The sequence below is a fragment of the Primulina tabacum genome, chromosome 5 (genome assembly GCF_025594145.1).
Source record: "Primulina tabacum isolate GXHZ01 chromosome 5, ASM2559414v2, whole genome shotgun sequence".
Lineage (NCBI taxonomy): Eukaryota > Viridiplantae > Streptophyta > Magnoliopsida > Lamiales > Gesneriaceae > Primulina > Primulina tabacum.
In genome coordinates this window covers 5,800,334-5,824,666 of record NC_134554.1, presented here as the reverse complement: position 1 = coordinate 5,824,666, position 24,333 = coordinate 5,800,334, and the positions used below count along the sequence as shown (strand labels likewise).

Here is a 24,333-nt window from a genome sequence, read left to right as displayed (position 1 = left end):
AGGATCTTGAAGGTGGAAAGTTCGTGTCCTGCCTCGATTCAAATTTCTGCATCACATAACAAATGGGGAGTGTTCCCATTTCGAGTGCCATTCTTCATGTCTGAATCTTTTTGGCTCCATGTGTGTTGAAAACAAAGTATTTGTTCTGGGGTATGTAATTGATTGCTACATACTGGGGTTATTCGAAATTGTTTGCACGGAGAATCAGAGTAACCACATATGTTAGACGACCACACATATGGTTCATTCCATGTCCACTAATTTTTTTAAAATCACACATATGTGTGAATCTTGTCCATCCAAATCATGTGGGGGCATAGCATCGACCTAACCCACACATATATTTGAGAAGTGGTGGAAGAAAACAAGAAAAGTAACTAGTCTTTTAGTTCCTCAAGATATTTATATACTTTTTGGAATTCGTTTTTAATTCACAGAGTCTCGGTTAAGGAGATAAATCGTTATTTGCCCCCTAAACTATATCAGAATAACCCTTTATGCCGTTTACTAGGTTTCTGTCTTAGCTCATAATTTGAGTTTGAACTTGATTTGAATGATAAACATATTTGATAAATTATATTTAATCACTGAATTATTAAAATATATCTTTTTTGATACGATCTCATAGATTTATATATATATGATAGGTCGATCTGATTCGTATTTGAAGTGTAAAAACAATACTTTTGACATAAAAATTAATATTTTTCATGGGTAGAATCAGATAGGAGATCTGTTTCACAAAATTGACATGTTAGACAGTTTTATATAGTTTTTGTGTTGATTCAATAAGATACAACCCAAATGGATGATAAATAATAATAATAATAATAATAATAATAATAATATACTCCATTAGATTTATTAAGGTTATAACTAAAAGATATAATAACTAACCTTGTATAAATGGGTTGTAAATAATAATAATAATAATAATAATAATAATATACTCCATTAGATTTATTAAGGTTATAACTAAAAGATATAATAACTAACCTTGTATAAATTCTTCCCTATGCTTTCTTTTTTCCCCCAACTCTTCGTATTCAGAGGACTTGTAACTCATATTCTGACAATTGAAACGTTGCTAACAAAAATTTCCCTTCAAAAAGCACATCCCTTGGGACAGAGATTGGCCGCACATAGACCACATCGGTCTTTGGCCGTACGTACTTGATAACATTGGTTTTTGCCACTGCTGATATAGTCCTCGATACGAAACCTAACCACAAGTACTTCGACCTTCGTCTTCTTTTGTTTGTATTTAAGATATTTTTTTCCAAAAATTCCAAACTGTACATTTTTTGAATAACCGTAGTCACTTGGAAGAATTGAGTCAGAATCATCCACTTTCTTGCGCACTAGGGTTATTAAGATTGGAATTTGAACTCAACTCAACCCAAAAACTAACTTAAGAGATGATGATTTCTCAGGTATTTTATCCTCCTCACTCCCAAGAATGAACATTTGGAGGGTGAAGTTTACAGATAACCCACCAAATATGGGCATAACGATTGGTCCAACTATGTGCAGTTCAACACATAACGATGGAACATGAGCTCTGATATCATGTTAAGATTGAAACTTGTACGAGTGTAAATATCATATCGAATATGATTCGAATTCGAGATTCAACGACACTAAATATTTTGAAAATATAAGACATCAAACTAAGATATTATAATTATTAAAAGAGTAGGTCTTTTGTGAGACGGTCTCACGAATTTTTACCTGTAAGACAGGTCAACCCTACCAATATTCACAATAAAAATTAATACTCTTGGCATAAAAAGTAATATTTTTTCATGGATGATCCAAATAAAATATTTGTCTCACAAAATATATATGATGTACAATTTTAAAAACTTATCTACGTCGTGTTCAAGACGTATTCGACCTATCAAATCCACAAAAAAGTCAACAATAGGGCACCAGCTTCTGCCCCATTTTTTTTGGATTTTCATGTCTTTCGTCACCTGTTTTTCCAGTCTCTTCCTGTAGCCAATAAGCCTGATAACTGTACAAGAGCACCTGAATCCTGAGGATCTCGATCAATAATTCACTCGGCTACTTTGTTGGAAAGAGACTTATCTCCAATTGTTATGCACCTTCTATAAATCGCGGACCACGTGTCCGAATCAGAATGAAACGGCCAAGTGGACTATGGAGCACACGTGTGGGTAAATGCAGATGCCGTGATCAGTGACGTCATATTCACTACTTGTGAAAAAAATTTGAAATATTAAACCACCTCCCCAAGGTTGGATTCTTATCGATTTTAATTGTTATTTATTCAATTCTTCAACTCTATATATATACAATAAAGTATCGGTTTAATTTGTTTAATCACACCCACAACTTCCAGATCGTTGTTCAAATGAGAGAAAACTAAAATATTAAAAATAACATTTTTATTAAAAAAAAATTGAATTAAGAATTTTGTGATAATAATTTACACAAATAATAAAAAAATGCGACGATAATATTTTAAAGTATAATTTAGGTTGATAGTACATATATATTACAACGCCGTTCAAACCGGGGAGTTTCTAAAATATTATAGAGTTGCATTTTAATCCAACCATAAATATACATGAATTATTAATAAATTGGTAAATTAGTTCATAAATTTGTAAAAGGTTCAATAAATACATGATAAAACTAAAAAAATTAATTTTATCCTTAAAATAAATTACTTCTAAGTTCAATTGTCATTATTAAATTTATTTAGATACACATTTTTTTTTTGGATTGTTTTATTGATTGAATGTGTATTAGATTTTATTTATTATAATAAATAATTATCACATTCTTTCTATAAAAATGACATAATGATTAATTAATGCAAATACATATCAATTGATAATTATATAAACATATTTAATATACTTTTAAAATATTCATAAATATATAATATATTTTCTCTATCTATAATATTTAATTATATATTAACAAAATTACAATTCCATAAATAAGTCTTACACATCTAAATTATATTTTATTTATATTTAAATTAAAGCACAAATCTTAAAACCACGAAACTTACCCAAAAAGCCTGGATGATTCACACGCCGTAGTTTCGTTCCTCCATCTGCCACATAAAGATGTTTTTTCTGCCAAGAGATTTGTGTTTCATGATCTAAAATATCATATTTCAAAAACTAAAATAATGATTATGTTTGATTCGCGCATCCGAAAACAACACAACAATGCTCCGATGAAAAATATTTATATAACATATTTTCATCAATTTATTAATTTTTTTCCATATATATGATTTATTTATTGATTTTTAACTTTATCAACATATAATTATGATATTATGTTTTTTTTATAATAATTCTTAAAGGCAGTGGAACGCCCACTTAACTCCTTTTAATTTTTGCCCAATGCTTTATTATTATATATAAAAAAAAACAACAAAATATCTGTCCTTCCAACCTATAATTAATGCCCAAATCCTAGAGTTTTTGTCTTCCCTAACATGGCACTTGTCTTTTACTCCTACGATGAACATTTTATATTGTATGGCTAGAAACTGACCTCGTATATAAATTATTCTCAAATCAATATCTAAATATATTTAGTTTTTATATTTATAAGGTATTGATTAAAATGTAACTGATATTTTGTATTGATTAAAATGTAAATGATATTTTATAATAATATTATTGAAACTTCAAATTTTACCTTTAGATTATTATTGGTTAATTTTAATACTACTCCGACGCTCCGAGCCGATCTTCATAATTACATTCATAATTAACCGGCCCTGTGTAATCCACTATCTAAAAAACAAATTTATTTATCATTTAATACCAAGTCATTGTTATGGCATAAAGATTTCCTTTGAAATCAGGGTAATATTCTTATACATAGAATTAATAATAAAATTTGGGCAAGGACCAACCCACCTTTGTTTGAGAAAAATTGGTAATGCAGGATCTAACGTTTGTCTGATTCAAATATTTTAAATTTTAAAACCGTTCAATATCATGTTTCAATTGCTATACTCATAAAAAAATTATTACACGAAAATAATCTAAATATGTTTTGTTAAGGAAACAAGTACGACTAATTTAGATAGATATTCGTGGGCGCGCGCACACACATATATATTATATATCAAAGTAAAAGGAATGGACACGTTTCGTAGAAATATTATCACTCACCGATAAAATAATAATTTATTACTACATTTATGGTTCATTAAATATGCATTTAAGCAATTATAAATTCATGTGTATTTTAGTAATCTACTTAATTGGATATGAATTAATCTATCTGGGATACCAGATAATTAAGAGAAATAAATATAAACTAACGAAAAATTTGAGAGAGAAAACACACGAAGAAAGTTATTTCGTTTAACGTTTTAATTTTGTTGTACAAATAATAGGATACACAGCTTTAATGTAATGAAGACGACGAATCATCAATTTATAATCTCAGAGTATGTGAAACACAAGGAACCATGCAAAGCATCTACAGATCTCATATTAATTATTTATTTCAATTTTATGATTTTTAATCATAACGAAAAAAAATTCCATTTGAATCCGAATAGATTTAAATTTCAAGAAATATGACCAAGTAACATGCACTATGTTCGTGTGAAGATATATATATGGTATTAATCATTTTTATAACTTTAAAAAAATTATCAATCCATGGTATTAATAAAATAAACCAAAGATTTATAAACACGTTTTTAGAAAAAAACATTATCTTACTAATTCAACAATTTATAATTTTTTTGTTTTTTCCCAATTAAAGTCTGAAATTTTGTTTAATATAATAGAGATTATTGAATTAGCGATATTAATTTGTGGATGCTACAATTTATATACATACTCTGGGAAGAATGCTACAATTTATATACATACTATGTTAATATTGAGATTTGAACGTGAGAGAGTTGTGTTAAAATGTCATATATTTGTTAGATGGAGTTTTGAGAGTTATATATATGGAATTTAACAATCATCTTCTTAAACTACATTTTAAAATTAAGTTAGATGTAAATATCAATTTTAACATATCTTAGCGTTACAAAGATGTGTTAAGATGTTCTACACAACTGAAAGAGTTCCTGAGAGTTTCATGTATAAATTTTAACAATCTTATTTTTAAGTTAACTTTTAAAATTGAATTAGACGTAGATATCAATTTTAACGTACTCGGTGTTCACACTAACAAAGTATGAAACAAAAGGTGATATATGGTTTGACAAATAAGTATTTTCCCATCAACTAAAATTCTCTCAAGAGACAAAACCGAGGAAATTTGGGGAAGATGGATAGGCGGCCCTAAGCACCACAACACCTAGAAATTATTGACTTTGTAGCCCTACGCAATTAACACAAAGAAAACATATATATATATAATAATAATAAACGAACGAACGAACGAAAACAACCAATGGAACACTTTATAATTAATAATTTATTTAATCTCATTCAATTAATCAGAAGATATCACGAGTACCAAAACTCATTGATGACAATCCAACCACAACCAAAGTCGTCCGTCTCCTCCAACTTTTGCCTCATTTTCACTCCAAGAACAGATCATGTATGATGCAAGAACACACGATCGCCAAGGTTACTGTTATATCTCCGATAATTTCATAGAAGATGCTAGAAATTCATCACAAGATGATGATGGCGGTAATCATAGCAACACGTGTGGCGAAAAAATAGTTATGTTTCGGCCCGAATATCATCGGGAATCCATGGAAGCTGATGATTCTGGTGTTTGCTCCCCACCCTTATGGAAGAACCATCCAAGCCCACCAAAAAGTCCCTCAGAGCCCCTTTTAGGGGACCATAATTACAGTTCTTTATCGCCAAATTCAAGAACACAAGCCATTGTTAGGGGGCAGTGGGAGCTCATGGAAATGGTGAAGAACATGCCCGAATCATCCTACGAACTTACCTTAAGAGACCTTGTCGAGAATCCCACCTCGGATCAAACGGGAACAACATCGCCGAAATACGAAAGATCGTCGAGAAATTCGCAGCAGAGGGAAGGGGTCAAGGTTAAGAAGCAAGAGAGTTACAAGAAGCATGAAAAGAAAATGATGAGAAGCGGGAGTTTTGAAAACAAGGGGCTGTTTCTGAACATGGTGTTTCCCTTTTCCTTCAAGTCCAAGAAAAAGAAGGGCTTTGCGAGTAACAATAGCGGCAAAGTTTCTCCCAAGCCTGAGATAGTAAAGGGGGTAGCTGAAAAAGATTGGTGGAAGAAGAGATTCACGGGTTCGGGCGACAGTGATAGTAGCAGAACGAGTAATAGCAGCGGCAGCAGCGGAAGCAGCGGCAGTAATGGCCGCCGGAGCACCAGGGAAACTAGGTATGTGAAATTCTGGTGTTTCTTTTGACTTTCTCAGTGTGGGATGCACTTTGTTGTTCTTTACTTGATCAAGAATCTAAAACCTTGAAGAAATTTTGTTGACTTTTTTGACTTGGAACTTGAAACTGTGGGGCAGTATGTAAGAATTAAGATGAAGATTTGGTATGCATCTGTTAGTTTCACTTCCTAAAACAGAAAATAAAATAAATCCGTCCCCCTCGAAAAGATAAGCTTCGTTGATTTCATGACAATCAAGTTCTGAAATTCTACGCAGAGCAAAGTATAATAATGAAGAATATTATTATTGTTTTCTGATGCAGAACAAGAAATGGCTTCCTATCTGGGTGCTGGCCCTGTTTCATCAGTTCCAAAAGAGAAAAGAACATGTAGATTAGAGGAATAATCCCTTTATTTATGGTTTTTTTAATGGTATATTGATGAATATACGAGTTTAATTTTGAGTGAAGCGCTTTGAATTATCAGAGGTTTTGAATATATAGAGAAATATTCAAAGGGATTACTTGAGTGAAGAATTTGTACATTCTTTTATTTTGTTGATGATGAGTTTAAAATAATTTATTTGGCAAGAATATGTCCAGCCTGCAGATTCTGCTGGATATTGTTTCCCAATATAAAATATAATATTGGGACCATATGTAAGAAATATAGCCGACCTTGCTTGGGATTAGGAATTAAAAATTTATGTCTGTTCTTGTATAATTCTCAATATATTTACGCCACTTGCATCTTTGAATTATGTACTCTCCACTTGTTTCATGTGAAGTTTCAAGAAATAAAAAAATCAATTTCAAGAAAAATTGATTAGTTTAATATTTTAAAGATATTATTTCCCACTATTACCTCTTCTGAAGAATGAAGATTGCGTATCTTCAGATATGATTTGCCATTGATTTTACTCATCACAGTAATGCTAAAACTGATGTAGAACCATATTTATTTTGAATGCCATGGCGATTATTGACATTTCCAATGGTAAAATTGTGAATAACGACAATTCGCATTACATCTGTTAAAAGCCGCCGATGACATCAAATATTCGTCCATATATCATAATAATTTAACTTGTGTTCAGATCATTGTCGTCTGCAATTCAAACTTTGATGTCCACTGATACCTAAAAAATGACGATCAAAATCCGGTCGACCCCCTATTATAATTTTTTGAATTGCCCGTCATCTTGGATTCCAGAAGATCTTCTATCATCAGATTTATGAACGAAACCAAAATAACCAAATAATTCATCCAAATATCTCTATTTTTAGATCCAAATTTAAAGGACTGGACCGACCCCCCTAACACTACAAACCAAATTCAACAAATTACAAAGCAAACCCTCCCTGCATCTATGGTTTCATAAGATTCAAATCATATATCTTGAACGAGCTCGTAATTACCGTGACTAGGAGTGTTGGCATCTGTACTTCAATAACATAATTAGGTAGATTCAAATCCTGAAATCTTGATCAAGAAAATCAAACTGGTACCAAGAGATGCCGGTATCTAAATTTCTGTAGTTCGATATGGATAGTAATTGGACGATGTACGTTATGTAACACTAGTAATGTCGATGTATACCATAACATCAAATTCAAAGCGTGTGAAATGTTTGGATTTATAGCCGCCAAAGGTGTCATTTATTCCAAGTTGGGACTCCTGAGGTCAATTGATCAATAAGGCCGTACAAGTGTGTGGTGCTAGGCTGATAAATACGAATCATAAGCTATGAAGTAGAAATATTTAATGGATCCTGGACCACTTTTCTCATTAGGGAGCCATCAAATTCAAGTAGAAAATTTAACTCTGCGTGCCAAAATAGTAGGCATAAACCTAAACCAACCGGCTACCGAAATATCGGGAATATGAAAAAAATTATTGAAAACCCAGTATTCCCCATGCCAGACATGCTATCCGTTAACGTAGCAGAACATGTATCATTGAATAAGCTTGAAGAAAGTGTAAAGTGAATTCGAATTTCACACATCAAATTTAATCTATATATTTTCACACATCAAATTTAATATATATGTATATAAGTTCTACATATGCATATCAATAGAAACATAAATGTATGTGTGATTGATAAATTATTGTAATGTCAAATGAATTGTTGTAATCACTAAAAAAATAAACATAAATTTAATGATCGAACAATTTTCACTCCAACTCCTACGCTGCAAAATTTCTTCAAGAGCTAAATATACTTATTTAATAGCATACTTTCCGCGTGCGCGTGTTAATAGCATAATTGTTAATAATAGTGATATTTTATTAGCATTGTTACTTCCCAAAACCAGAGGCAAATCTCAACTCATTATCAAACATGGAATTGCACCCGCATTTAAAAAAATAATAATAATAAGGTTGAATTTGAATTTGAATTATATTTTTATTGATAACAATGAAACAATGGACAAAATCATAAATACATATCTTACTTATTTACAAGATTATAATACAAAGTAAAATGAATTTCAAATATATTAATTATTGTGTGAACTTGAAATCCATCATAACTAATATGGAACATTATATAAACATAAAAGACATGAATTTGAAGTTTATGTTGTTCTTTCTCTTAACTGTACAAATACATTTGAAATACATGGATTTGAAATTCATCAATCCAAACACAAACTAATACTATTCTAATACATATATATATATATATACACATCATCGTCATCATCATCATCATCATCATCATCATCATCATCATCATCATCATCATCATCATCATCATCATCATCATCATCATCATCATCATCATTCAAATATAAAATTTAACTTGGAATTGATGAAGAAACAAAATATGGAAAGGAAAGTGTTCGAACGATTTTAAGAATTGTAATGTCGCCGATCAAAGACGAAGAAATGAGTCCAAAAATATATATATATAAAATTCTGTCGGACACAGTAGTCGTGCTAGAATTAAGAGTTTAAGACCCGCTTTTGGGGTGGGGTCTGCCGCTTTTCAAACCTGCATTCTTTTACCATAAAGTCAACATTTTAATAAAAGTCAAGAATAAAGAAGAATCTAAGAGCGAGTGTCAAACTTCGGTTGCCATTGGTCTGTCTTCTAACACAAGTACGTGGGAGGTTTGTTTACCGTGGAAAATTACAAGGAAGTGTTTGGGAGATCTAAGAATATTTTGTGTATTTATTTGGTGTCAACTTTGAACTAAATTAATTTTAGACATGGAAGTTGTAACTTAAAAATCATTTAATAAGTTTTTTGGCCTATATCTCTAATTCTTCTTATATTTCATATTTATATTTTTCCAATACCTCATATGTATCCGAATCAAGCTCAAAATTATGTGACATTTAAGTTTGAAATACAAATTGTGGTAAATTTTTTTTTGGAAAAATAAAATTTATTGACAAATATGTTAGTATGATATTAACGAATTTGAAATATTCTAATAATAGAAATTAGGATCAAAGTGATGTGCTTTTAATTTTTTTTTAAAACAAACGTTTTTTTAAATAAGTATTTTATTCGGTCTAGGTTAGACGAGTTCCTAGACCGCCGATTTATGCAGTAAAGTCCAGAGACATCATTTGTAAAATTCGAGACGACGAGCGATCATCTACAATATAGACAATACTACGCGACGTTTTTTATAACACTGACCAAACCCTATCTGTTACCATGAATTTGGAGTCTGAGCTAATAAATATTGCATTTTATTTTTCATTTAAATGATATTTATTATGTATAATTTTTTTTAAAATAAAACATTTTTCTTGTTTATCCATTTAAGGTTATTGAATTTATTTTGGAAGGCTATACGGCCACTTTCACAACGTACCAAACGCAGCCTAGATCAAAATTTCACTGTTCTTTGTTTCGGCGCAGTTAAAAAGCTCTGAAGGTTGGAAATTTGACACAAACATCCTTGAACCAAAACTCTCACAAAATTTGTTTATCAAGAAATCTTTTCAATTATTTCTCCTAATATCTCGCCGCGCATGCGAAATTGGTGATACAGGATTTAGAATTCAGATTTCTTCCTCTCTCCCTGTGGACTGAACCAGACTCGAGGGTTTCTCAGGGGTAATCTTCTCAAGATCCTGATTATATGATCCTTTTGAATCTCACGATTCTTGATCTTTGTGGTTGTATTTTGAATTGGGTTTTGGTGTTTCCAGAAAGGCTCGATCTTTTGCTCTTTTCTGTTGATTTTGTTTTATTATGTACTGGCGGATAATGTTGGACTCTGGTTTCCGCATTTTTGGTTAGATGTTGGTCTGATTTCTTGAATTATTCTTTCAGAGTTACTCATGTGTATGAACTCTGCGTCGATTGATCTTGTTTTTTCCCCTAATTTACTCGTCGTTTTTGAGTTTTTCCCTTTTGGTTTGTTGTTTAGAACTTGTGGTGTTTCTGTTTGGATATTTATTTATATTGTGGTACTTTTTTTCACCTCATAATGTGATGTTAATCGTGATACAGACGAACGCCAAAGTGTTCTTGTTTATATGCTTGTCTGAGTTGACTTTGTGTTTTCATTTTCCCAATTATCTCAAGTATACTATTCAAATCAATCACACAGTCGTGATCTGAGTTTGTTGATATTGTCTCATGTTACTGTAAGGAGATGGGTCTTATGCCCTCTTCACCGGACAGAACAAGCTTTCTTTTTGTGCAGATAAGTGCAAACCTGATGTTAATCAGTCTGATTGTTTTTAAATTGATGATTTGTTTTTTACGTCTTTCTCTTAGGAAAGTGAGTTGATTGTTTAAAAATAGGCAAATATGGCTAACGCGGCAGCTATTGCTGAGAGGGCCACAAGTGATTTGCTGATTGGTCCAGACTGGGCTATTAACATAGAGCTGTGTGACATGATAAATATGGATCCCAGGTGTGTTATCTTTTACCTTCTCGAGCGCTTGTGTTCATATTTTTACTTCTGTTATATCTTCTAATCCTTGATTCTTTTTCTGCCTTTTTTTTGTTTTTTCCTCTTTTATATGTTGTTGCCACTTATAGTATACACGGTAATAATCTCACTTTTTGTATTCTAATTGCAGTCAAGCGAAAGATGCACTGAAGATACTAAAGAAAAGGTTGGGGAATAAAAGCCCTAAAATACAGCTCCTTGCGCTCTTTGTAAGTATTTATTCTGCTATCTTCTTTGTTCTGGAATGTGCTTATACAAACCTTCGAATATTCTAACTTTACTAGCTTGACAAAAAGTTATGGATTCAATTCTGTTTACCTCTTTTGCTAACTTGCTACTTTGCGTTCGTAAGTTGTAACTAAACATATGTGTGACTGCCGTAAGAAAAACTCATATCAGCCTTACTGCATGCCTTCGAATTGTTTATTAATTCCAAATTGTATCATTTCTTTTTGTTTATTTTCCTTGTAGATCAAAGACTATGCTTATGTTAATCTAAAACTTCACTGTCCTACTTCATGTGATTGTTGGATCTGCGTGCGGGTATAAACAACATTTCACATCATGCTTTTTATTGGACATAATCTAAATTTAGAAAAATTAGATCCAATATCTGGTTCAGAATTATAGAAAATAGCACTCAGAGTCAGTGACCTTGAGTTGCCTCTGAATTCTTCTTGTTCCTACTTTCCATGAAGTCCATAAACGTTGCCCTGTGACCAAGGCATTAAATCTCTGGATAAGATGGCAGAATTCTGAACTACAAAGTCAGTCTTTCCAGTATCGGTTGTAGTGGTAGCTGTGAACAGAAGAAACTTGTAATTACTGGAATAACAATCACACCACTCAATCATATTCTCTTTGCTTGATGTTCAAATATGACCTGTATCTTTTATCATCTTAGTTGCATATGTTTTGCATGTGTTTCTGTATTGTTGCATGTAATTGTGGCTATATATGATGGTATCCTAGAAAAGCTGTTCATATGTATTAATTTATGATTAGGTGTTAGAGACTCTTAGCAAAAATTGCGGGGAGAACGTTTTTCAGCAGATAGTTGAACGGGATATTTTACATGAGATGGTCAAAATTGTAAAGAAAAAGGTGATATAGATCTCTCCTATGTTTCTCTTTCTTTTTTAGTTATTTTAATCTCCGCATATCTATTCATCTAACTTTTCATTCGTATTGCAGCCTGATTTAAATGTGAGGGAGAAGATTTTAGTGTTGATAGATACTTGGCAGGAAGCTTTGGAGGGACCTAGGGGAAGGTTTCCCCAGTATTATGCTGCTTACAATGAACTGAAGGTGATTTGTTTTGTTTCTCTCTTTTCTTTGTTGCGTAAAGTAAGTTGTTTTAATCTATAAGATGGTAGTATCACTGAAATCTTTAGCAACGAAAATTTGATTGAGTAATTAATACTACTATGCTCAAAGAAAGATGTAAATAAAATGCTTTAATAAGTAATGAATGAGAATTAATATCTAAAATGTTGAGTAAAATTCAGTGAGAAATGAATTTGTTGGGAATTTCGGTTCACCTACCCCTCGTTAATTAATTAATTCGTTCGATTGTGATTATATGCTTCCGACAGGATTTCCTTTAATTAAACACACTCTCTTGAGCTATGCCAAACTAATTCGACTCAATGAAGTAATTAAATGTCTTTAATTATTTATCAAGAGTGAATCGCATGTCGATTTATGAAATTTCCTAGTTTTCGACCCTAAGGACTATGACTATCGGCGCGTATCCAATTTCATATGTCTATGTAAATTGTAGATCCATGGATTATACTACTCGTTCCTATCACAAGTTATTCTCTCGAACTCACTCGCAATATAAAAACGTTGTTAAAGTTAGCTACGCTCTAACAACACGAAGAAAAACAATAGTATAATCAAGAATTACGCAACACAATCGAATAAAAATTAATTCAAATCAAAGTTTGGGGTAGGCTCCCCTTAAATCCCAACAAATATTAAGGTTTAGCTACTAAAATTCATGATTGAAAATGAACAAAACAAAGTTTAAAAAATGAAAACCAAATTAGAAATACGAGAATTGACGAAAAACGCGAAGAACGACGCCCGGAAAACTTCAAATCTTCAATCCAACCGCAAAGTGCTCTCTTCCACTTGTGGTGGCTGCTAAAATTATGTCTGAATAATCCCTAATTCGTGCCTCCCTCCTTTCTATATCTTCCCTTCTCCAAAATAAGGTAAAAGATCGGACAAGAAATCTTGCCAAAATTAGGTGGCGCTCGGGCGGTAGAAAAGTACCGCTCGAGCGCCACACTCTCTGTAATTTCTTCCTTGTGGATCACTTCTCGCGCTCGGGCGGTAGAATTTCACCGCCCGAGCGCCACATCTTCTGTCTGTGTCTTCAGCAACTCGCTTCTCGCGCCCGAACGGTAGAAAATTACCGCTCGGGCGCCAACCTTTCTGTATACAATCTTGTTGGCTTAGCACTTGGCTCCGAGTTCCGTTTTTCCGGCCATTTTTCCTGCAAATTCGTCACATCCAAGTGAGACACGATCACATGCAAATGTTAACTCTAAAATGAACAAAATGTAAACGAAATGTACGCATGCACAATGCAAACACACACAACCTAATGCAATAAAACACGTAAAAACCACATGTATCAACCCCCTCATACTAACCTTTTGCTTGCCCTCAAGCAAAATAGGTTACAGACTACAATTAAAACATGAAACGAACACCAATGGGAGGGTACTGAAACAACTAAAATGATGGTGAAGTAGCGAACCGGTATCTCCTGCCTCAGCGGGTGTTTGAACCACATCCACTTAGTCAAATCACAACATATATTACTGCCCCTTCAAAACATTGCACAGCAGTTGTTCTTTTCCAACAGAGTGTGGTTGTGTGTGCCGTGGATTTTTCTAGCTTGTGTTTCAGACAGTTTTATTCGCAAACCATGTGGGTTGCCAAATAGACAAGTCAACGCAAGCTTCGCTCTACTGAGTTCTGTTTCTATTTGGGACCGACCAGTAAACACATAAAGTGGTAGAATTTCATGGTCAAACATCAGAAGGCATGGGGTCAATAGTTATAACTGTTCAACTGGCTTAGGGAGATTGGGAGTACGTAGATCATTTTCACTATGCCCTTGTCAGAAATTACTCCCTAGGCTTTGGTATATGTTTATTTATCTGGCCTAAGGATGAATTTTCAGGTCTTATGCACGATTGGAAGGAGGATGTTTGATACGTACTCTTGATTTGCTACTCGAATTCATGCTACTGGTTAGTCCCTCATGTCAACAGACATTCGTTAAAGTTCAACTCGCATCTAATGTTTCTTCGGTTCCCCTCACAGATTGTTTTGAACTTAACTGTCATCGACACCACTATTAAAATCCACTATGTGTGCATAACCAAAATTCAATATACTTGGGGATTCACACATAGTGATCAGACTAAATAACATGCAGTTCATTCATCCCACAATCATCATCGGCTACCAATTTACTAGTTTCCCCATCACTGACAATCATGCAAGACAAATACGAACGCAAACAAATAAGAAGACGTACGACGACCCCCTCATACTAGACGTGTGCAATGTCCCCATTGCACAAAAGACTCAAAACACAGAAATGCAAACACAAATGCAGACTCATAAACATGAAAGCTAAAAACATGTTAGACTGAAACAACGATAAGAAAGAAAACAGAAAGCGGTAAAGAAATGAAAGTGCAAAGAAGGGGAAACAGTTAACTCCCCTGGTCAAGACTCGTCGTCGTCGTGCTCAGGGGGTGGCACTACGGAAGCGTCCCCCTGCTGCTGGTAGTCGTACTGAAAATGGAACGGGGGAGGGGGTGGCATAGTCGGTGGGAAGGTGCCTGGGTCGATGCCCCCGTGTATGAGCAAAGTGCGCATCATGGAGTCCATTTGAGCTGCATGGTCAATGAGGTACGAGTTGATCTGATTTTGATGCGTCATGAAGGCGAGGGTTTCATCGATTTTTTCATTTTGGGGTCGCCTCCGGGGTTGTGATGGCAGACGTGGGACGGCAGTGCTGGATCCACCGGCTTCCTCCGCCTGAGTGGGGAAATCTGCCCGTCGCTTCGTCCTTTTTCGTTGTTCATCCTCCTGACAGATTGGCTTCATCGGTTGAAGCCACTCCTCGTCGTCTCGGAATTACCCCAGCCCGTGCACACAGTTCGGATATGATCGTCGGAAAGAACAGACCAATGTGGCTGTTGTGAGCACTCAACATGATCTGAGAAGTTATTAGTTTGCCCACATTGATGTCGTATCCTTGGGTCAAGGCGAAAAGTAGCACCGCACGTTCCTTTTGCACCTCGCATCTTCTCAACACGGATCTCAAATTCTGCAAACACTCATCAAACGTTGCACCAAAGATAGAAAAATCATCCATAAATATTTCAAGAAAGGATTCAATCATATCATGGAATATAGCAGTCATACAGCGCTGAAATGTAGCAGGTGCATTACAAAGACCAAAAGGCATACGGCGAAAAGCAAAAGTGCCATAAGGGCAAGTGAAAGTGGTTTTCTCTTGGTCCTCAGGTGCAATAGTGATTTGATTATACTCCGAATACCTATCTAGAAAACAATAAAATTCATGCCCCGCTAATCTCTCCAACATTTGATCAATAAAGGGAAGGGGGAAATGGTCCTTACGGGTGGCATCATTCAGTTTCCTATAGTCAATGCACACTCTCCACCCCGTAACAGTTCTTGTGGGAATAAGTTTATTCTTTTCATTGGTGATCACCGTAATCCCTCCTTTCTTAGGCACACATTGAACCGGACTTACCCACGCACTATCGGAAATGGGGTAGATAATACCTGAATCGAGAAGCTTAATAGTTTCAGCCTTCACGACCTCTTGCATCTTTGGATTTAGTCGTCTTTGAGGTTGCACGAGAGGCGAGTACTTTTCTTCCATCAAGATTTTATGCATGTATATCGATGGACTGATTCCCTTTATGTCTGCCACCTTCTAGGCGAATGCTCTTTTGTGCTCCTTGAGAACTTGCAACAATTTTTCCTCCATGGCATCTGTCAAAGCAGCAAAAATAATGACAGGCAAAATGTTATTCTTACCTAGAAATATGTACTTCAGGTGCGGAGGTAAGGGTTTGAGTTCAAGCGTCGGTGGTTCCTCGATGCTTGACTTTGGAGGGGTCAAATCTCTGCGCTCTCCAAGATCTTCCAGTTTCATCCTCATCGGCCTTCTCCATGGAAGGTTGGCATTGAAGTATGCTACTATTTCAGTTTTTTCTTCGTCCAAGTCGTCATCCTCCAATTCAGTTGTGAGGGTGGCTTCCAAAGGGTCCCCAAGAGCATCCTGCACATAGTCAGAAACGAGAGCATCAACAACATCAATTCTATAACAACTATCAGAGTGCAGTGTGTGCTTAAGTGCATTAAAAACATCAAAAGTGATCTCTTCCTCGCCCACTCTTAATCTCAACTTCCCTTCTTGAACATCAATCAGGGCCTTGCCAGTCGCAAGGAATGGTCTCCCAAGAATCAAGGGCATCTCTATGTTTTCCTCGATGTCAAGTACCACAAAATCCACAGGGAAAATAAATTTGTCCACTTTCACTAGTACATCCTCAATCAATCCGCGGGGGTACTTGACGGAGCTGTCAGCTAGTTGTAAGGACATCCGCGTCGGCTTAGGTTCTCCCAATCCAAGTTTCCTAAACACTGAAAGAGGCATCAGGTTAATACTTGCACCAAGATCACATAACGCTTTATGAAAAACAAAATCTCCAATCGTGCAAGGAATAGAGAAACTCCCTGGATCCTTAAGTTTCGGTGGGATCTTGTTTTGCACAAAAGCAGAACAATTTTCAGTAAGACTCACTGTCATGTGATCCTCCAACTTCCTCTTATTCGCTTATATATCTTTCAAAAACTTAGAATAACTAGGCATTTGCATCAAGGCATCGGCAAAAGGAATATTGATATGCAATTTTTTGAATATCTCAAGAAACTTACCGAATTGTGCATCTAGTCTTGCTTTTTTCAGTGCTGCAGGAAAAGGTGGGGGAATAACAATTTTAGGTTGTGCAGTGGGTGATGGTGTAGAATTAGAGACTTACCTTTGGATGTTTCAGGGTGTTCATCCGATTTTTGAGTTCTCTCTTTTTCTCTTGACTCTAAAACTTTTCCACTCTTCAACTCGATGGCCTTCACTTGCTCTTTTGGATTTGTCTCTGTGTTACTTGGCAAGGTGCCCGGCTCTCTGTTTGTGATCATTTTTGCCAACTGCCCAATTTGATTCTCAAGCCCCTTTATCGATGCATCCTGATTCTGTAGTCTAGTCTCGGTAGACGAGATGAACTTAGACATCATCTGCTCCAAATTGGACTTCTCTTCTCTAGGAGGATCGGACCTGTACATCGGTTGTTTCCCATATGATTGTCCTCCTTGTGGTTTATTCTGGCTGTTTTGACCACCCCAGGAGAAGTTTGGGTGTTGCCTCCACCCCGGATTGTATGTGTTCGAATACGGGTCATTCCTTGGGCGGTTTTGGACCCCTACTTGATTTATTGGTGCCCCTTCTTGCACATAAAATGGATTGTCATCTTGACAGTCCTTCGCATAGTGTTCCCCTCCACAATTGTCACAGAATATCTCTTGAAGACGCATCGCCGTGCCACCCACATTCAAGCTGTCTAGTTTCCTGTTTAAAGCATCAAGTTGTGCAGTAATAGCAGAAAAAATCAGTTACCTGGTGAACTCCTGCACTCTTCCGCTGGTTGTTTCTTTCAGATTGAGGGTGATAGCTGCTAGCAGCCATCTCCTCTAACAATTCATATCCTTCCTCCGCGGTTTTTCTCAACAGGTTTCCACAAGGAGCAGCATCTATCATAGTACGGTAAGGAGTAAGCAAGCCATAATAAAATGTTTGAACGACTAACCCAAGTGGTAACTCGTGATGTGGGCATCTTCGTAGCAGATCCTTGAAGCGTTCCCATGCCTCATATAAAGATTCCTGATCGAATTGAGCAAATGTTGTAATGTCTGCCCGCAGCTTCATGGTCTTGGAGGGAGGGAAGTATTTGATGAGAAATGCTTTCGCCATGTCCTCCCATGTAGCGATCGAACCTACAGGCAAACAATTTAACCACGCTTTAGCTTTGTCACGTAAGGAGAAAGGAAATAAACGCAACCTAACAGCATCATCAGAAACTCTATTGAATTTAAAAGTATCGCAAATTTCAAGAAAATCCGCGATGTGCGTGTTTGGGTCATCTACTGCAGTTCCTCCAAATTGGACTGTGTTCTGAATCATCTGGATTATGGCTGGCTTGATTTCAAAGTGATTTGCCCGCACGATAGGCCTCACAATGATAGGGCGTGCACCCTCCAAAGAAGGTTGGGCATATTCCAGCATGGGTATGCGGCGCGGTATCTCCACATGTCTATCTTCACGACGTTCCTCCTCTTGATCATTCAACTGCCTCTCCATCAGTTCTTTTAGTCTCTGCTGCTGTCTTCTCATGCGGAAAGTTCTTTCGATTTCAGGATCAAACTCAAGCTCCACGTCAAGTGACTTTGGCATGCACTAGACAAGATAACTGGAATAAAATATGGAGTGTTAGCTAAAGAAAAATAAAATAACGCTAAAGAAATTGACTAAAAATAAATTGTAGATTAGCAGTCCCCGGCAACGGCGCCAAAAATTTGATCGAGCAAAACTTGCATAGTAAAATCCCCAATAAAAATATGGTTTTGTAAGCTCGAAAATTAATCGCAAGTGCACGATGTCAAGTAATAGTATAATGTAAGTGAGTACGAGTATCGTTCCACTGAGGACTGTATTTAACCATTATTCTTTTCAGTTATGAGATCTTTAGCAACGAAAATTTGATTGAGTAATTAATACTACTATGCTCAAAGAAAGATGTAAATAAAATGCTTTAATAAGTAAGGAATGAGAATTAATATCTAAAATGTTGAGTAAAATTCAGTGAGAAATGAATTTTTTGGGAATTTCGGTTCACCTACCACTCGTTAATTAATTAATTCGTTCGATAGTGATTATATGCTTCCGACAGGATTTCCTTTACAATTGAACACACTCTCTCGAGCTATGTCAAACTAATTCGACTCAATGAAGTAATTAAATGTCTTTAATTATTTATCAAGAGTGAATCGCATGTCGATTTATGAAATCCCTTAGTTTTCGACCCTAAGGACTATGACTATCGGCGCGTATCCAATTTCATATGTCTATGTAAATTGTAGATCCACAGATTATACTACTCGTTCCTATCACAAGTTATTCTCTCGAACTTACTCGCAATATAAAAACGTTGTTAAAGTTAGCTACGCTCTAACAACACGAAGAAAAACAATAGTATAATCAAGAATTACGCAACAATCGAATAAAAATTAATTCAAATCAAAGTTTGGGGTAGGCTCCCCTTAAATCCCAACAAATATTAAGGTTTAGCTACTAAAATTCATGATTGAAAACGAACAAAACAAAGTTTAAAAAATGAAAACCAAATTAGAAATACGAGAATTGACGAAAAACGCGAAGAACGACGCCCGGAAAACTTCAAATCTTCAATCCAAGCGCAAAGTGCTCTCTTCCACTTGTGGTGGCTGCTAAAATTATGTCTGAATAATCCCTAATTCGTGCCTCCCTCCTTTCTATATCTTCCCTTCTCCAAAATAAGGTAAAAGATCGAACAAGAAATCTTGCCAAAATTAGGTGGCGCTCGGGCGGTAGAAAAGTACCGCTCGAGCGCCACACTCTCTGTAATTTCTTCCTTGTGGATCACTTCTCGCGCTGTCTGTGTCTTCAGCAACTCGCTTCTCGCGCCCGAGCGGTAGAAAATTACCGCTCGGGCGCCAACCTTTCTGTATACAATCTTGTTGGCTTAGCACTTGGCTCCGAGTTCCGTTTTTCCGGCCATTTTTCCTGCAAATTCGTCACATCTAAGTGAGACACGATCACATGCAAATGTTTATTCTAAAATGAACAAAATGTAAACGAAATGTACACATGCACAATGCAAACACACACAACCTAATGCAATAAAACACGTAAAAACCACACGTATCATCTCTCGAAGCTGTTTGATATATAGCTTTAAATTATCTGATAGAAACGCTTACATTATTGCAATTATCGCCTTAGGACTTTGTCACAAAAATAAAACCACTGCGGAGATGCAGTTACTTCTCTCCATCACTAGTATTCAGCTGCTGGAATTAGAATGAACGAGTTCATTCTGTCATTCAACTTTTTCCTCCCAATATTCTATTTTATGCACGTACGAACTCTTAATTAAGCTTTGATCTGGTTATCTGCTTTTGTTTGCCTTTCCATCTCCTTTTATGTTAGAGCCTTTGTTAGCTGCCAGGTAAACTTTAATTTGGCTGTCAATCCCAGCCTTTTGAATGTTGAACGAGCTCAAATTCATTTGATTAATCAATAGCACACATACGTAATCATGAAATCTCGGGTAGACTGCAGAATCGAACAGTTAGATTGATGACTAGCCTTTGACCAGGCTGATGGGTTTGGTTCTTTGAAACTGAGTTGGAGAAGATAGGAATAAAGAAGTGAGCCGGGCAACTTTAGATACAATATTCTAGTGAGAATGGGGTTTACTTTTTCTCTCTGGTGAGTTGGGGAGGCCAGACGGAGGATTTTGCACTTTGTTGGAATTTTTTTAGTCATAACTGATCGGGTCACTTGCATATTGAAATTGCAGTCTGCTGGAGTAGAATTTCCACCTCGAGGGGAAAATAGTGTGCCATTGTTCACTCCGCCACAAACCCATCCAGTAGTTCATCCTACTGTTTATGAAGAAGCTGTTGTTCAAGCCTCGCTCGAGTCTGATGCTTCTGGACTCAGGTATGTGTTCATTTATTTGTTGTATCCTTCTGCTAAAATCTTTATTTTGGATGGCAATAGTGGAGGTAGGACCCCGTGGTCTTTTGGGGAGGTGGGGGGGTGTTCGATTTTGAATCATTTTGAAAGCAGTGACCTAATCTATTGGTTTTCTGGAATCTGATGGGAACAAATATTATTTTTCCCAAGCACAAGGTACAACACAATCGACAGAGGTCAATGGACCCCTTCTCGCTTCTTTCGAGCTGCCTCCTCCCATGAATATCATTGTTTGCTCATTCTGTATGCAGAGTGGACTTTGCAGTTCTGCCGTTTAAGCTCTTGATAATAGGAACAGATTCTCAAAGGATATATGTTCTATAAACGCCATGTTCGCTCGATCCTCATCTGTAACTTAGCATACTGTTAGTGGCCCGTCATGTTACTTTCTAACAATTTAGTTCATCCTATCACCGTGTCTACTATATTTCTATTTTTCCTGCATTTGCTTCTGTTGGAACATTTGTTACATGCTTAAAATAGCCAAAAAAATAAATAAAATGTACAAGTCGGACTGAGAGGAGGATCTAACTTACCAGATTTGGGAAGAACATTTCAGATATGCTGTTTTTTTTGTCATTTTAATTCCCGAGTTTCTTTTGTTCACAGAAATTCTAACCTTTGAATTTCGTATATTCCTTTCGAAAAATAGCTTGCCAGAAATTCTGAATGCTGAGGGACTTGCAGATGTTCTAATGGAAATGCTGGGTGCCCTAGATCCAAAAAATCCTCAGGTTGAACTTCTTACTTGTTTTATTTCACCTGCTTTCTTTAGAATTGAGCTTTTTGCTTATTTTATTGGTTGTCACATGTTGCTCTTTTACAAGTAAATTACTAATGGCGACAATCCTTCATTATTCTTTCTGTGTTTCTTGGCATGGGGAGAAGGCGTCTCTGTCCTCAGTTCTAGTTAACAGCTTTCATACTAGATTTAATGTAATAGTACCTATTTTTTGCTCAAAATAATGCCTTTAAATGTTTTGACAGCCGCCCCATTGGTCCCGCTCCTACTCCACCCTTGTGTAAATTCTTGGTCTGTGTAATTCTATGTTACACTCTGCGACTTAATGAGGTTTAAATTTGAAACCTCTTTGCAATTACTGTGGTAGAAAACTGAAATGTTATATTTCATTGCTTTATTGTTTTTGCGACCTGTCAAATGCTATCAAGGACTTCACTTAGCAGTTATGTTTGTGAATGTCTAGTTTATTGTTTGACTCCTGATCTGTTTGTTAAGCTAGATGGCCCCTGATTTTGATTTAAACGTAATAAATTCCTAGTATTTCTCATAAAAGCATAAAAGGAATGCCGAAAATTGTCAACCACTTGTACTTGAATTTTTTTGGAGTCTTATTATAGGGTATCAAGGACGAGGTTATTGTTGACTTGGTTGAGCAGTGCCGTTCGTACCAAAAACGAGTCATGAATCTTGTGAATAATACCTCGTAAGCTTATATATAAATTTTATTATCTTTTCAAGTCCTTCCATTGTAAGACTATTGGTTAGTATTTGCAACTGCCTTTTGCAGAGATGAGGATCTTCTATGCAAAGGGTTGGCCTTAAATGATGATTTACAGCGAGTTCTTAGCCAGCACGATGATGTTGCCCACGGAAAACCTGCTGTTTCAGTGGCAAATAGAGAGCCTCCTGTTGCACCTCTTTTGAATGTGAATCACGAGGATGACGAAGCTGAAGATAATTTTACTCAATTAGCGCATAGGTACCCTTCATGTAGCTACTTTGTTTTGTCCGATGTTCTATTCTGATATTTAACTGAAATGGTGCGAGTGTGATTCTTCTCGCCAAAAAATTTTTTTGGACTCCTCTGAGATGTTAAAACTAGCCCAGCAGGAAGGAACTGCTAATTCAGCTCATTTTCATGGTAGACGATGGAAATAATTTTCTGGTTCATTTTCAGTTGCCGTTCTTTCTTTTTGTTGGAATACTGTCTTTAATGAGCATGTTAAAGTATTTTACATAATTGTAGATCATCAAGGGATACATCCCAAGGGTTAAGACGAAAGTCAGCAGTTGCCAAGAACGAACCTGTGCAGGTCAGCCCCATTCTCTCTCCTCCACCCTCCTCAAAACCAACCAGTGCAGATTCTGGCTTGGTCGACTATCTCAGTGGAGATGTTTACGAGTCACAAAATTCCTCAAGAACAACTGGATCTTCAAGTTCTCCTATTCCTGCTCAATCAAGCAACCAAGGCTCAACTGCGCATCATAGTCCGAAGCTGGAGCTATCTTCCTCAGCTCCTGACGAGTTCATAAATCCCACAGCATCGATGTTTGCTCCAAAACCAACATACGATGAACCTGCTCCTACAAGCAAATCTGCTGACCATTTGCCACCGGCTCCTTGGGATGTTCCATCTGGCAACCTTCCACCCCCACCTTCTAGGTATAACCAGAGGCAACAATTTTTCAATCAAGGTGGTGGTCGTTCTGTTTCGAGCAGTCCTGGATCTGGTTCTTCTTATGATAGCCTAATGGGGAATACGCAGAATCTCTCCATCAACTCACCTGTACCCACCAAGCAAGAAAAATCCGATGATGCCCTTTTTAAGGACCTGGTGGATTTTGCTAAATCCAAGTCAGCATCACCTAAATCTAATCGCTCATTCTGAGCTGGAGAGAAATCACTGGATCGGTATGAATTTTTAAATTGATATTTTTTTTAATACATCATTAAGAGTATTGAATAAATATTGACCTCTTGCTGTCACACTATTATTGACTTGAAAATGTAGTAGCTTTTGTATATCTGGATAATTTGTAGCCGAGATGAAACACTTTCAGTGCCGAGTCTGTTGATGTATATTGATTTGGTTCAAGAGTCTGTTGATGTATATTGATTTGTTTCTTTCTTGAACCGCATTGCACATTTGGATATATATGTATTTATTATTCTGTTCTGTTCTACGGGTGGCATAGGCCATTGCCTTTACATGTGTGTGACAGTCCATTGTTCTATCACAATTGGTATATTCAAGTGCATTATTGCACGTGTTAGAATTTTCTGACAACTTCCTTACGTAGATATGAGAAGAGTACCTCTTTCGGCATGTGCTTCTCTTGTAGGCTAACCTCGACAATATTCCCATTTTGTGTTCGCTCTCGTTTAACGAGA

At 36.0% G+C, this 24,333-nt stretch overlaps 2 protein-coding genes and 1 non-coding gene across 4 annotated transcripts; all 3 read left to right on the top strand.

The window, feature by feature from the left end:
* Nucleotides 1-5,465: 5,465 nt before the first annotated feature.
* On the top strand, nt 5,466-6,975 carry LOC142545891 (uncharacterized). Its single transcript, XM_075653311.1, has 2 exons — nt 5,466-6,351; nt 6,672-6,975. Exons 1-2 carry the CDS (start codon nt 5,573-5,575, stop codon nt 6,739-6,741), a joined length of 849 nt encoding a protein of 282 aa, XP_075509426.1. The 5' UTR covers nt 5,466-5,572; the 3' UTR covers nt 6,742-6,975.
* Nucleotides 6,976-10,211: 3,236 nt separating this feature from the next.
* LOC142545883 (TOM1-like protein 3) lies at nt 10,212-24,123 on the top strand. Of its 2 annotated transcripts, none has more exons than XM_075653302.1 (10): nt 10,212-10,429; nt 11,099-11,238; nt 11,408-11,486; nt 12,283-12,381; nt 12,472-12,585; nt 21,021-21,163; nt 21,852-21,933; nt 22,559-22,644; nt 22,729-22,920; nt 23,188-24,123. In XM_075653302.1, exons 2-10 carry the CDS (start codon nt 11,132-11,134, stop codon nt 23,828-23,830), a joined length of 1,545 nt encoding a protein of 514 aa, XP_075509417.1. In that variant the 5' UTR covers nt 10,212-10,429; nt 11,099-11,131; the 3' UTR covers nt 23,831-24,123. The 2 variants fall into 2 exon arrangements, with proteins under 2 accessions (XP_075509417.1, XP_075509418.1); XM_075653303.1 differs by having other exon boundaries at nt 10,215-10,429; nt 11,126-11,238.
* Nucleotides 18,219-18,324, top strand: LOC142547863 (small nucleolar RNA R71). The gene has a single exon (XR_012820754.1). It is a non-coding gene; the product is annotated as a small nucleolar RNA R71 (small nucleolar RNA).
* Nucleotides 24,124-24,333: the final 210 nt, after the last annotated feature.

Bases quoted from the DNA above. Each gene is read 5' to 3' on its own strand.
- LOC142545883 (XM_075653302.1), top strand. From the start codon at position 11,132: ATGGCTAACGCGGCAGCTATTGCTGAGAGGGCCACAAGTGATTTGCTG. The intron at 22,645-22,728 runs GTAAGCTTATAT...TGCCTTTTGCAG, and splicing joins AATCTTGTGAATAATACCTC to AGATGAGGATCTTCTATGCA. The intron at 22,921-23,187 runs GTACCCTTCATG...ACATAATTGTAG, and splicing joins TTTACTCAATTAGCGCATAG to ATCATCAAGGGATACATCCC.
- LOC142545891 (XM_075653311.1), top strand. From the start codon at position 5,573: ATGTATGATGCAAGAACACACGATCGCCAAGGTTACTGTTATATCTCC. The intron at 6,352-6,671 runs GTATGTGAAATT...TTTCTGATGCAG, and splicing joins CGGAGCACCAGGGAAACTAG to AACAAGAAATGGCTTCCTAT.